We start from the raw sequence: 14,227 nt of genomic DNA on the forward strand, positions 1-14,227 counted from the left end.
GAAAGCTAAAAACCCATTGCGAAGCATGCTTATGTAAAATGAAATATAGTGTGTAACAACAAAGAAACTTACTATTTATAATAATATTGTGCTTGAAACTATAAAATATTGACAGAAATGCTAATTTCTATAATCCATTTTCATATCATATTCTTTTCCTTTCACTTTACCGTCAAATATACATATGTCAACCTAGCTACTTCCATAAAGTAAACATGCAAAACAAAGGAATGATTCTTAACATCATTAATTCAAACTCAAATCAACTTGAACAATTTGAGTTGTGTTTTGTAAGGAATTGAGTCAAATCTAACTCAATCCAGTTAGACTTGTTCATATAAAGGTTGAATAACAGATCTTATTTTTAAATCCAATTCAATCCATAAAATATAATTAAATTTTGTATTATATAGAAATTAATTATTAAATATAAAACACATTAATTTTTAGCTAATATAGTTTATTAAAATATTAAATTAGACCACCCATGATTTTTTAAAAATTATTTTTATATCTGTCTTAATCTTAGTTAAGTTTTCTCATGAGAATAATCTAATATATTTTATTTCTATCTAAAACAAAAATATTATATTAGAATTAAAATCATTAATTTTTACTGTATTCTTCCCCGACAACAAAGCCTTTTTTAACATCTTAAAAAAATAGTACAATATATTAGTTATTAGTGGCTACTCAAGAGCCTGGCTCCCGAGGCCTTCCACAAGTGGGATGGTTCGGTTACTGAAAAGAGAAGATCTCTCCTCAATACATGTTAATCATTTTGCTCCAGCTCATCTCTAGAGAAAGATAACATTAGTCTTAAATATAGTATTTGTTAGTATAATTAATAGTTTTTTAAAAGATAATTAAAAGAAAATTTATCGTAGATTAAAATAGTATAAGAAGCTGGTAAATTTTATTTTATGTACAAAAGTTACTCTACTTACTAAATCAAGTAATAGCTCATATTTAATTTTTATTCATTCTTTTAGGGTTGAGACCAAGGGAAAACGTATTCATACCCGAAATATGGTATTGCATATCATGACCATATAGTGAAAGATCATATTGCTAATATGTAGCCTCTTCTGAAACATTTAATTATATGCTCGAGTTCAAATTGTCAAAGTTAGGAAAAATTATTAGATAGCATGTATTAGCAAGTCTTTATAGTTCTTATTTATCTCTATATAACATGTAGTTGGGTTTTTTAATTTCCGAGGAAAACCAATAATAATTAAATTAAGTGTTATTAAAATTAGTTGGAACTACAGTAGTAATTTTTCTAAAGTAGTATTTCGGATAATATATCTGAGGTTCGAGTTAGTAGGGAAAAACTTATAGACCCCAAAGCTTAGTAAAGGATAGAAGATGAGGAAAAATAGGAAGGTAAAACTGAATATTTTTTGTGTCTATTTCATTCTCACTCTATTAAATTTATATTCTAACTCCTATACAAAGATAAAATTAACTTTGGCCGTGTAGGGCTAATCACTAATAACAGAATTATCATAACAGAATGAAAACATTCCTTTATTGCGGAATGGGATAGTGGCTTCAAATAAAATCCCTGAAGCATGTAGGCTTTCTGATGGTCCTATTGGGCCTGTTGTGGTCCACTTTGTTGTTATGTTCTCCATGTTCCTCATAGTCCAGGTTGCTATCAGAAACGGTAACATTTCCTTGGCATATAAGCTATTCAAATTCCCAAAAAATATCTAAGATCAGCTTCATATCCTTATCTGTAGAAGATAGTATGATTTACTACATCTCTCATACATTAATATTAATTGAACAAACTAAATTATCAGCGAGTTGATAACATAAGACAACCTACTCGTATCAATTTTGTCACTTAATGGATTTAGTATTCAGCATTTTAATTTGATATTACGGTGTTCAGATTTTCATATACTCATGAGTTATGAAAACAGCAAATGCTCCAAGAGCACGATTTTCATATACTCATGAGTTATGAAAACAGCAAATGCTCCAAGAGCCAGTGCTTTGAGAACATCTGTGATCTGTCAATTGGTACAGGAAAACACACTACTAAGAAAACTGCGTTTTACATCGGTGAAATAAGCATTTCAAAGACGGTGGACACCCGTCTTTGAAACTGACGACTTTGTATAGCACGGATCCTTCAACGGCAGTCGTTACAGGACCGTTTTTTAGAAAGACGCCCCTAAGCAAGTGGTTACAAAGAATAGGAACGTAGCAGGAAAAACTACTTTCTACATCGGTCGTTTAATAACGGATCTAGAATGTAATTTTTTTCTACGTTGTTGTAGAAAATATTACATTCTAGATCGGTTATTAAACGACCGATGTAGAAAGTAGTTATTTCTAAAATAATTTTTATATATAAATTTAATATTATAAATTGATAATAAAAATAATTATTTATATTTATTAAGATTATATAAAATGATGCTTAGTTAGATTAATAATATAATATTAAATTAACTAAAACCTATGTATAAGTTGAAAATTTAAAATTTATTATTGTCAAGTAATTATGATAAGGTCAAAATTTTAAAATTATATAATAATATTAAATTATATATAAGCTGAAAATTATGTATATAATATTAAAAATATAAAAATTATGCATAAGCTGAAAGTTATGTATATAATATTAAATTATATAATATAAGAATTATATAATATTAAATAGTAAATTGTGTATATAATAAAACCATAATATAACCTGAAAATTTAAAAATTATTTGACTTTTAATTTTTTACTAATTATCATAAGTACATATAATTAAGCATCATATAAATAAATTAATATTATGTAAATAAGTACATATGAAGCAAGCAGAACTCACACCATGTGTCCAACAACCATGATTTGAAGCCCTCAGTTGCATAACAAAAAATTTCTACTATTAAGCACTAAAAAGTTGACAGACATATGAAGTTTCCAGCAATTAGCTGGCCATACTCCACTCCTAGTAGAAGAAAAGAAACTACCTGAAACAACAAAAAACCAACCACCGTACAAATTCATTCATAGTATATAAATGGTTAAAATAATTAATTAAAAAAAATTCCATCGTGAGACATTGGCTGTTATCAAACAAGGATTCACCAAATTCATGAACATGAAGGCTAGGCACTGATTAGAATCATCATCATCAGCAATGATTAGAAACAAAATATGAAAACCACTCCTAAGAGATCATCCAAGATATGATTAGAATGCGAATTTTAATTCACTTAAAAAATAATGAATTAAATCAAATTATTAAATGATAAGAAATTGAAATATAAAAGACTAAAATACATGAAGGCTAGGCACTGATTAGAATCATCATCATCAGCAATGATTAGAAACAAAATATGAAAACCACTCCTAAGAGATCATCCAAGATATGATTAGAATGCGAATTTTAATTCACTTAAAAAATAATGAATTAAATCAAATTATTAAATGATAAGAAATTGAAATATAAAAGACTAAAATATATTTTATCTTTCTTTATAGGTTATTAGTGTTGTTATGTATATATACACTACACGTTTCACTTACCCCCATTTCACCTTCTAATATATATATATATATATATATATATTAGAAGGTGAAATGGGGGTAAGTGAAACGTGTAGTGTATAGAAGACAGTAGTAGTAGAAAATAAAAGGCACTTAACTCAAGTTTCATTGATGATATGGATCATAAATTCAGCGTGTGGATGAGTGTATTGATGAGTCTCAATTATTTAGTTTGAAAATGTTTTAGAAGAAAGGATGAAGAAGGGCAAGGCAAAGAGAATGGAGCAGGGGAGAAGGTGACAGAAGCTTTAGAGAAAAGCCTAGGAAATAGCAAATCTACGTTGGAGTATTCATAAACAATTACAAAAAACACCCACTATGACAGCAAAGGCAATGAAGTTAAGAAATGCATCAATTATTTAGCACTTACAGAAAATTATGATATCTTTGAAATCATATAATCTTCAGCTCTGAGATTGCTCATCATCAAATTCTCCATTGGATAAATCTGAATTTCGGATAGAATCTTTTCTATTGTGCTCCAATGAAGTTGCTTCATATATCCCTACATTATTCCATTACAATGAACATTTAAGATTATTAGCTACTAAAAGAGAAAAACAGAAACAAGAAATCCTTAATTCAGTAATCATTATATTTACTCTCTCTGAAATACAAGCTCAATTCTAGAAGATAGGAAAATGTAGTTGAATGGTAGTGAATAATGACTAGTAATTTTGGAGCCTCCTTAAAAATCAAATTATTACTAGTAAGAAAAGGCAATAAAAAAACAGTGAAGTTCAAGAATTCAACATGAATTGCTTCAAGATAAGCTGAGTTTAAAACAGATTTAACCTTTTTCCAGAATATGAATGTCATTTAAAAATCCAGGGGATAAAACCAATGTATATAGAATCCAAGAAGCAAAGTATCATAAAAACAAGTTAGGGCCTGTTTTACTTCCTTCTCACTTTTTGGTTTCAAAAACTGCTTTCTAAAATAATTCCATGCACGCACCAGCTGCTGCTAAATGCCTTGGCGAGGAGAAAACCATGTGTAATCTACAAAAAGAAAAGTAAGAATTTTCAGCTACTTCACAACAACAAAGAGTTCCAAATGTCATGCACCATACAGAACTTAAAAATTCAAATACAATTCAAATCTTCCCAAATCAATATTGGATTTAAATTTGACCTAATTTCTATCCAACTTCTTTCATATACATTTGATGAAGTCAGATAAGTCACTTAATTAATTTCTAGACAAGAAATTATAATTTCATAAAACTGAAAATTGAATAATTGATTCTAATGAGGATTAGGAGAATATTACTGCTGGAATGCTTATGCCATTTGCTAATAGTTATTTTATAGAACCTTGTCTGATAATCTAAAGAGCATAAGAAACCTAATTTCAAAATGCATAAACATCTTCCCATTACTCACTTTACTTATGGCAAGATTATTATCATTCATGGCATACCTGTCCTCTGCAATACTGTCAGCATAAAATATCACAATATTTCCAAACAGAATAGTGCTCAAGAAGGCCCAAGCAGAAAAAGGAAGCTTTGTGTTGCTATCAGATTCAGATCATGATCCCTGAAGGACATGAAAGAGGGGGGAACAAGAGGGTTATGAAAATTGTCAAATGTCAATCTTGCAAAAACCACAAAACAATATAAGAATCCCACAAAGACATAACCCTATTTAATATAGACGTAAAAGTGAAAATTACAAAGAACTCACTATGATCATGTCCCACATGGCAATAGGAAACATAAAACATGTTGCAGAAGCAATAGTTAAAGCATGGAGTCGCCTTTTAAGTTGATTCTGAAAACAAAATGTTCAGGGAAAAACTATTTTTCGAAGGCAACCCATTTTTTAAGCCATCACAATGAGCCAATTCATTTAGCGCACACACAAAAAAAATAATTATGGAATACACAATACAACACTTAAATTAATTATCAACCAAATGCATGCAAAAACCTGAAGCTTCTAGGGACCACCGAAACGAATTGCATCAATTTTCTTCTCCAGTGAAGCAGGGTCACCCACCAACAAGTCTAAATCAACCTTCATTTCTTCCATTTGCAAATTTTTCCCGCAACCAAAACTAGAAAATGATACCCTTTAACGAAAAAGTGTCAAAATAATTAATAAATTCATAAAAGGAAAAAGGGAAATCAAACAACGCACATCTCTTGACAACATCTGAATTGGTTGAAAGGCCATGAGGCACAACACCGATCTTGTCCTCCACCTTCAGTGGATCTACAAGCTCGTCGAAATCTCCCTCGGCATTCGCCTGAAACATTCAGTGGATCTTGGTCTTCTTCTTCATCGTCTTCTTCGTCCTCCTCGCGTCAGAGAAGGCGCGGATGGTTGAGGTCGAAGACTTGAAGGAGAAGGAGGTGTGGAATTTGAGGGGAAAAGGAAGGGATTGAGGGGTTCTGATCCTCAAAAGAGTTCTTCGCCCGAGAGAGAGAGAGAAGCGAGACTAAGGAAAGAAATGAAGGGTCATAGGTCTCTGCAGTTGCTAGCGAAATAAGAGAGAGAAAAAATAATAAAAATATAATCATTCAAAGACGGTGGGATAAGATCGTCTTTGTATAGAGAAGCACCACGACGGTCTTTTCAATGACCGTCCTTAAATTTATAATTTAATTACGAGCGTGTCATTCCATTATTTTCAAAGACAGGGGTATATCGACCGACGTTGTTAGCGCGTCGTAATAAGCAAGTTTTGTAGTAGTGACAGGAACTGTTCTTTGAGCAGCTTCTACAATCTATTAAGCTTTTAATGCCTAATATACCTGCGATTAACTAAAATTAACAAAGAATGGACATGAAAAAGATAACATTGGAGACCACCTAAATCAGACAGTCAAAATATGATTTATTTCTACTTCAATAGGCAGGAAATTTCAAAAGGACAAAAATAAAATTACATCAAAGTACCTTTTCTAGACCAAATAATTGTTTCGAAATGCTCCTCTGGAGAGGTCTAATCCTGGGGACACGATTCCACAAAACCACAAGTTACTACTTCAGCCTACATGTGTCTGACGAGGTGACTGATGGACATCATCAAAATGCAGTTAGCTGGGTGGTATAGTTATAGGGCATCAAGGTTTAATGGGTCTTGGGAGGGTGTCCTTAAACATATAGCTACATCAAATGATCCCTAAAATACCCATGACTGAGAGCACCTAATAATAGTATATTTCATTCATGAGAGCATTAGTTAGAAACTTGTACCAAAGCCAAGCAAATTACAGAACATAACACAACGCAAAATACTATCCCTATAAGTGAAAGAGCCAGAGGCCAAACCAACAAACAACAACATCACAAGCTTACAATACCTTATTAGCAACAGTGTCATTGCCTTTCTCCCCCTTAAATATTTTATCCATGAATTTGTGGAGAAAATGTCCAAAGGGCTAGAGTAGGCGAAACCATAGAGCTGCTTCAGTACTCAAAAATTGTTCAGTACTCAAAAAAATTTCACTACAAACTTCAGTTCTGCTTCATCTTTTCAGAAAAGGTGAAACAGGTAGCATAGTATTTTTTTTTCATATGGTCATTGGTTGAGAGTTATGAAATGGTTAATGGTAAAGACCAAACTCTAGTTACCTTCATGGAAAATTCTGGTTGTTAGAAAATTCAGTCCAGACATATAGATAATGTCAAAATTGAAAATGAAATTGAAACAGTGATTTCGCACGTATAATAAATGATTTAGAAGCACAGTTAAGTCAAGTGGACATACCATGAAAAGAAGTACCCTTCTAACTGAAGTTTCTTGGCCCCAGATAACTTCTGTGCCACTGCATCACTAAAACCAGCTAAAACTGCCACAGTAATCGCCTAAAGCCGCAAAAGTTTTGTTTTTTCAATAGCCCCATTAGTCTCTTAACAACCAAAGTGAAAAATAAATACATAAAAACATTTTCTTTCTTTCTCTCAATTCAACCCAATCATTCTCTTAGAAATTAAAGTGAGAAAAATGAAAAGCGGGTGAAAAGGGAGATTAGAAACCTTGGTTCTGAGAGGATGAAGCTGAAGTTGATTAAGATATTTCTTGAAAACGTTGTTGACTTCGTCAGACATGATGGTTGATCAAACCCCGAATCTTGTGTGTGTAGTTTAGTTTGTGATAATTACTCTATCCTGTATAAGATGGAGTGAGATTGAAAGTGACACAAACATAGGAAATATAGAAGGACGAAACAAAAGCATTGGAATTTTTTTGGGGATACAAACTATACATTGCTAGTATACACATATATATATTCATAGTGCTCGAATATCAGTGTTATTTAAAAAAACTATACACATATAAGTATACAATTCTAAATACAAATCTATTAAAATGCTGGAATGAAAATATATCCCATGTGAAAAATAAATAATTTTAAAAGTGCCACAAAATGCACTTAGCATATCTCCACCTTCCTCCAACATCATTCCCTGGTCACGACATTCACGATTGAAAATGCCCTCTCTCCCCTGAATTATAATCATACTCATAAGCTGTTTAGATTAATCACCCAATATTTTTTCACTTAATTTCATTCATAATCAGTCTTTTTATCCTAAAACAATCACGCAGGCAAAATACAATATTTTTGTCATCAGTTAATAGGCGAAAAAGATAACAAATTTGAAACTTTGTCCATCAAGCGATCAACAATATGATATAGGTATGCTATCAAATTCCATGCAGAGATTAAAATTCGTATTCCAGAAACAGGTCAAATTTTCATGAGCTTGACATGCATTCATGCCTATAATATTACCATTGATTAATGGCAATGCTGTTTATGGGGATGGATACAGAAAAAAGCAATTACCTGTACATGTAGATGTCCATATCATGCCCAAGATTTTTGTTGCAGTAAAAACAAAAGCTCCTTTCCCTTATGACAGAGTTAACTTGGCCTTTCAAGCATCTCAACGCATGCTACAACCCTAAATTGGTAGTCTCCTTCAACAAATATGATCAATCTATATTTCCTCGTCCGATCTTTCCAAATTATATCTAAAAAAAAAACTTCGTACCCCATTGCCCAGAGGCTCTTCGCTATGCGAAGGTATGGGGGAGGGATGTTGTACGCAGCCTTACCCTTGCATATGCAAAGAGGCTGTTTCCGGATTTGAACCCATGACCAACAAGTCATCAAATTATATCTACGAGAAAGAAAATTACTACTCAGGGAAATGATCAATTTGGTTGCAGAGATGCTAGAACATAAATACTTATATGGAGAAGGACTATGAATGAGTGATCAATAAAGTGATATTTGAGATTTTTGGAAATTGCCATATGTCGGATAAGAGGCAAATTATATATCTAAGTTTAAATCTGTGTGTAAACTTATGGATATTAATTACTATCTATCTATAAATTCAATTCTATAAATATTATCAGCAATGCTATGTAGCACGAAAGTTTTATGCATGAACACTAAGAAAATAAAAGCTGAAATGTGATTGGTCGAGTTTAGATGAACAATTTTGTAATCAAATCCTTTGTCACAAATTAACGGTGGTAAAAAATTTTGTGCCAGAACAAATTCGTATTGATAAACATTTTCCAAATATTATATAGTGAGATATAATGGAGCTTTGGAAATTAATGATAGCAAGCTAAGATTTAGTATAACTTACCATGGCAGAGGGAGGTGAGAAATACATAACAATGTTTAAGCCTGCTCCCATAACACCAACAGCACCACCACGAGCTTCTCCTTGCAATGCTAATTGAGAAGTAGCTACTGCTTCTGCCGAAATTGCCACATCCAAAATCACAGCCAAAATGGCAGTCCTACCCTGAAATCAGATTCAAATTAATCTATCACCACTTAACAATAAACGGGATTTTGTAAGGTGAATTAATTAGAAACTGGCTTATATAGTTATAATATAATTAATTCATTAATATAGTACATATATGGTAAGTTGGATGGTTAAGAAAAAAGAGGAGAGAAAAAATAAATTTGATTTTCTCTCCTAATAAAACTAAGAATATTAATAATTAACATTTGTTCTTTTAAAAAAATGAAATATATACTACATACCCTTATCCCTTTTGGAGCATATATGAGAAATAGAATAACATAGATTGTCTCCACCACAATGCCAAAGCCATTGACAGTAGCCACGAGGTACTCTCTAGCCTTTATGATTCCATAGTAAGTCCATAAGGAGCAATTAAGCAATGTGCAAATGTAAGGAAGGCTCGAGAAATCTTCCGTAGATCCATGCTTCTTTATTTTCCAAAATGTAGGTCTGCATCCTTTTATTTAATTTATGTATCATCCAGTAGCAATAAATATGAGATATATTATAATCTAGAAAGCAAATTAAACAATGAAAAGTGAACTCTGCAATATTAGTTGATAGACTATTTACTAATAAACAAAAATTTGTATTTTGAATATTTGTTTATTATCACTTACATGATGTGCTGGGGCTTCCAAATGATAGAATAAGTGTGGAAGTTTCTGGTGGGGTCGAACCAGAGATAGAACTGTTGCTCCCTATTACCTTTGCCTTGGGTGAAGACGTTTGTGCGGAGAATATAAGGGTCCCCACTTAGGTTTCGCAAAAACTCGAAATCAATCTCATCATGTGTTGGCCCTTGGGATGACAACTGCACCGCAAAAAATGGAATTACTAGTTATTGAAATGACCTTTGTGTGTGGCAGCAGCACAAACAACTCCACAAAGAAAAGGACCTCATTTTGGAAAATTGTGATGTTTGTTTAGCTTACTTTCATTTCTTGAAGAGCATGCAAAAGTGGAAAAAAGACTTTATAACTATAACAGTGAAACAAGGGAAATGAAGACAACCTTAATAATTTGCCCCAGTTCACCCTCTTCTCTACTCTTGACATGCTTTGTCTTCAAATTTAAATCTTTCACTATAACACTATTGTCATGCTTGAAGATTTTAGTAATCTCCCCAACTTTACCCCCTTTCTCGTCCAGATATGACTTGCACCGCATCTCCTGCATTTTGTGCAAGATAGGAAGACTGTTTGGTTTACACTCCTTCCGCTCCCATCGTTTAAGCTGCCAGAGGTGAAACAGAAAATATATTACACAAAACATTAAGGCTAGCTACATAATATATTTGAGTATAACTATGTCTAGATACTGTTTTGCAATATAAATTTAGAGAAGCTTTCAGACTTGTTTTGTTTACATTAACATGAAAAAGGTTCATAACTCATTGTAAAGATAATTGAAAATGGATCTCAGTAAATACAAAGCAAAATAACGCTCACAAAATTTGGACAGGTTACAAAATGTGTGTTTCAAACATTGTTATATACACTTCTTTTGAACAGGGTTTTTAAATACAAAGCAAAATAACGCTCACAAAATTTGTAGAATTCTTTATATCAAGTGTGGATCAAATTTGAATCACAAGCATTGACTGGATCAAGTTCAATTGTGCTCTCAGATACCAACAAAATATATTTTAAACAAATTGATTTTATTAAGTGCCACAAAGTACCAACAAACAATGAACTCCAAATGACTGCACATGCAGTGCTCTTAAGTCCATTTTGATTGAGCTTAACAAAATTTGAAAAGAATAATCATTGGTCATGGATAAGGCAAGAATCTGATACTAACACTCATTACAATGGGACATTGCTTCTCTGTTGACTTACCCTGCATATGACAGATAATATAATATCAATTATCAAGTTAGTCTACAAAACTCTCGAGTACTGTAGGAATTATGAAATTTAGTAACAAACTTGATTTATTTTATCCTTAATGACCATTCAATTCGTTTATCCTTTGACCCAACACCTGAGTTATCTGCATTTGCATTAGTAAAAGAATCTACAAATTGAGGCCACATGGTAATATATATATATATATATATATATATATATATATATATATATATCACATAAAAGTAAAAATAGAAAGGGGGTCATCAATAAACTAACCACGAAGGGGGTCATCAAAAACCCGTGGGTGAGATCCTGGATCATCACAGTTACAATGGAAGTTGGAATTATCATAATACAATCCTTGCATCCTGCAGGACAATGTACCAAACTGGCTTATTGCAAAATTGGCTAAAACTGGCTTATTGCAAAATTGCCTAAAATTAATCATAATACGATCCTTGCATCCTGCAGGACAATATAATCCAATACATATAAAATTAATCACAGAACAATGCCTAAAACTGGCTTATTGCAAAATTGCCTAAAAATTTAAGATGCTTTGTTTGGCCATAAAGAAATCAAACCTGTGCATATGCTCAACAAAATCATCTATTAAAACAGGCCAAGCACATGCAAGCAAAAAAAAAAAAAGAGCATTGCATCAGTTAGTCAAAACACTCCACACCCAAAATTGAAAATTTATTTATTTATTGAAAAGAAACTATATAATCAAGCTCAAGCACATACAAATCAACAGTTTTGCAAATTGAAAAATAAAGAAGTTATTATTACATCCAAAATCCATTAAAAAAATACAAAGGGGTTAAATCCAATTAATGGAGGAAAAAAATCGACATGCAAAAAAGGAGAGTGGGAAAAAATGGCAAAAGCTGGGAACTTGAAGTGAGTCTGTGTGTGAGACACAGTGGGAAGTGTAGCTATAGTATCATAGTATGAGAAAAGGACTCAAATTTACCCACACTTGCAGCATAGTTGAGCGAATCCACCAGATCGCAAAGGCCACCCCTTTCTCCATTCGTGAGTGCACGAACCATTCACAATGCAAATGTCGGAACCCATTAATCCAAATTGAAAAATTCCACTGCCAAATACACACAATCCAAAACCCAAATCAAATTCAAAAACCCTAAAGCAAAAACCACAACAACAAAAAATTTAAACCTATCACACACTAAAATTACCCAGAGTCCATACATACCCATGCACAAAGTCTCAAGATTCACAAAGGGGAAAAACCAAAGGGTAGTAAAAAAACAACTTTAAGTATTTAAGCATAAAGAAAACAAAACCCAGATCTGACATGGAAAACACCAAAAAAAAAATAAAGGAAAGAAACGGAGAAAGCAAAATGAAGAAGAAACAAAGACAACGAAGAAGAAAGAAAGCAAAACGCAACGAAGAAGAAAGAAAGGAAATGCAGTTGGTGAGTGGTGAGATGAAGGCAGACTCAATCTCTATGTGGCATGCGTCTGAGATGAAGGCAGAGGAAATGCACACGGCAACAAATGAAGCAAGGCCAAAATACACACGTCAACAAATGAAGCAAGGCCAAAATGACGTGGACCAACCAAAGACTGAAGCGGAAATGTCCAAAAAAACCAATAAATTGGACACATGTCAACAGCAGGAGCATGGACACAATAGGTTTTTCCCTAGACAACTCTTTTATAAGACTTAGTATAGATTATTAAAAAATTTGTGATATTATAATTAGAAGGCACGAGGATTGGGAGGATAGTGACAGTAATTAGACTACCTTTGGAAAAAAAATCTTGCTCATGTAGTTTCAACAAACTCTGTTAATGTTTATTCAATGTATTTATTAAAACCCGTGATTTTACTTAGTAAGAAATTAGGAGACTTACGTAATATCTTGTATTTTTTGTTTGTCCTATAACAAGATATACCCTCCTATCAAATATTATAGTATTGTTATAATATACTACAAATTATGATAGATAAAAATAATTATTTTCTGGTTTTAGATTGAAGTTTTCTTTTACTAAAATTGATTAAAAATGAAAACTAATTATCAGAATGGGTTGGTAAAAAAATATTTATTAAAATAGGTGAATTTATTAGGTATAAATGTAGGAGAAGTCATTCTATATGACACCTTATACTTTTTTTTATATATTATTGTCCGTCTTATATTGAATGAAAATTTTGGTTTTTAAAAAACAAATAAAAAATATCTTTTTGAGACAAAAAAAAAACCATTTAAACCTCAATTTTTTTATTTATAATGTTTTGGTTCAGTATCTTTCCGTAAATGGCAACTAATTTCCTCAAAAATGATCAAGCAGCCGAAAAATTAGAAAAAAAAATGATTTCAAAGAATGAAGACCCAAAAATAAAACTTTCATATAAACTAATTAGGAAAAAAAAATTATTTTGGGAAGCCTAAAGAGAGGAATCAAACATTAGAAGGATAGAATAGGTTGAAAAAGCTAAAATTTCTTCCAGCTAAACGAGCATATGATCATTTAAAATGCAAGCTTTAAATCAACATAGTTAGTTTTGTCTTTATTTCATGCACTTCACCAAAAGAATGCAAGCTTTGAATTTTTTAAATAATTAATCGCTAATGCTAAATTTTTCTTTTTCTTTTTTTTTAATCCATTTATACACAATTCTTTCAAGTATCTCAATGGCATGTGTTGGATCAAGTGGCCTCGAAATAATTAAGAAGGGGAAGTTGAATTAATTATGAACGTGTCTTGACTAATTAAAAATCTATCTTTCTTAATGTTACTAGATTCAATTAGGTTTTTACTACTAAGTTAAGAAAGTAAAGAATAGAAATAGAAACTTAACCATAAAGTAAAAGCGATAATTAAAAGTACACAGCGGAAATTAAAGAGTGTAGGGAAGAAGAAGACAAACACAAGATTTATATTGGTTCAGTCACAAACCGTGCCTACATCCAGTCCCCAAACAACCTGCGGTTCTTGAGATTTCTTTCAACCTTGTAAAATCCTTTACAAGCCCAAGAT

At 31.9% G+C, this 14,227-nt stretch overlaps 1 protein-coding gene across 34 annotated transcripts; it reads right to left on the reverse strand.

The window, feature by feature from the left end:
- Window positions 1-1,390: 1,390 nt before the first annotated feature.
- LOC114406173 (bidirectional sugar transporter SWEET11-like) lies at window positions 1,391-12,737 on the reverse strand. 34 transcript variants are annotated; one of them, XM_028368774.1, is made up of 18 exons: window positions 12,187-12,732; window positions 11,487-11,578; window positions 11,161-11,199; window positions 10,369-10,590; window positions 9,975-10,168; window positions 9,594-9,804; window positions 9,184-9,345; window positions 8,367-8,500; window positions 7,552-7,683; window positions 7,283-7,380; window positions 6,469-6,976; window positions 5,707-6,323; window positions 5,497-5,623; window positions 4,985-5,103; window positions 4,474-4,563; window positions 3,933-4,067; window positions 2,838-2,982; window positions 1,391-1,695 (listed from the first exon to the last, which is right to left on the reverse strand). In XM_028368774.1, the coding sequence occupies exons 1-8, from the start codon at window positions 12,263-12,265 to the stop codon at window positions 8,477-8,479; spliced, it is 1,023 nt and encodes a 340-aa protein (XP_028224575.1). In that variant the 5' UTR covers window positions 12,266-12,732; the 3' UTR covers window positions 1,391-1,695; window positions 2,838-2,982; window positions 3,933-4,067; window positions 4,474-4,563; window positions 4,985-5,103; window positions 5,497-5,623; window positions 5,707-6,323; window positions 6,469-6,976; window positions 7,283-7,380; window positions 7,552-7,683; window positions 8,367-8,476. The 34 variants fall into 34 exon arrangements, with proteins under 34 accessions (XP_028224575.1, XP_028224577.1, XP_028224596.1 ...); XM_028368776.1 differs by having other exon boundaries at window positions 1,391-1,742; XM_028368780.1 differs by lacking the exon at window positions 1,391-1,695 and having other exon boundaries at window positions 2,729-2,982; window positions 12,187-12,312; window positions 12,679-12,737.
- Between the last annotated feature and the right edge of the window lie 1,490 nt (window positions 12,738-14,227).

Source organism: Glycine soja, chromosome 3 (genome assembly GCF_004193775.1).
Source record: "Glycine soja cultivar W05 chromosome 3, ASM419377v2, whole genome shotgun sequence".
Taxonomy (NCBI): Eukaryota; Viridiplantae; Streptophyta; class Magnoliopsida; order Fabales; family Fabaceae; genus Glycine; species Glycine soja.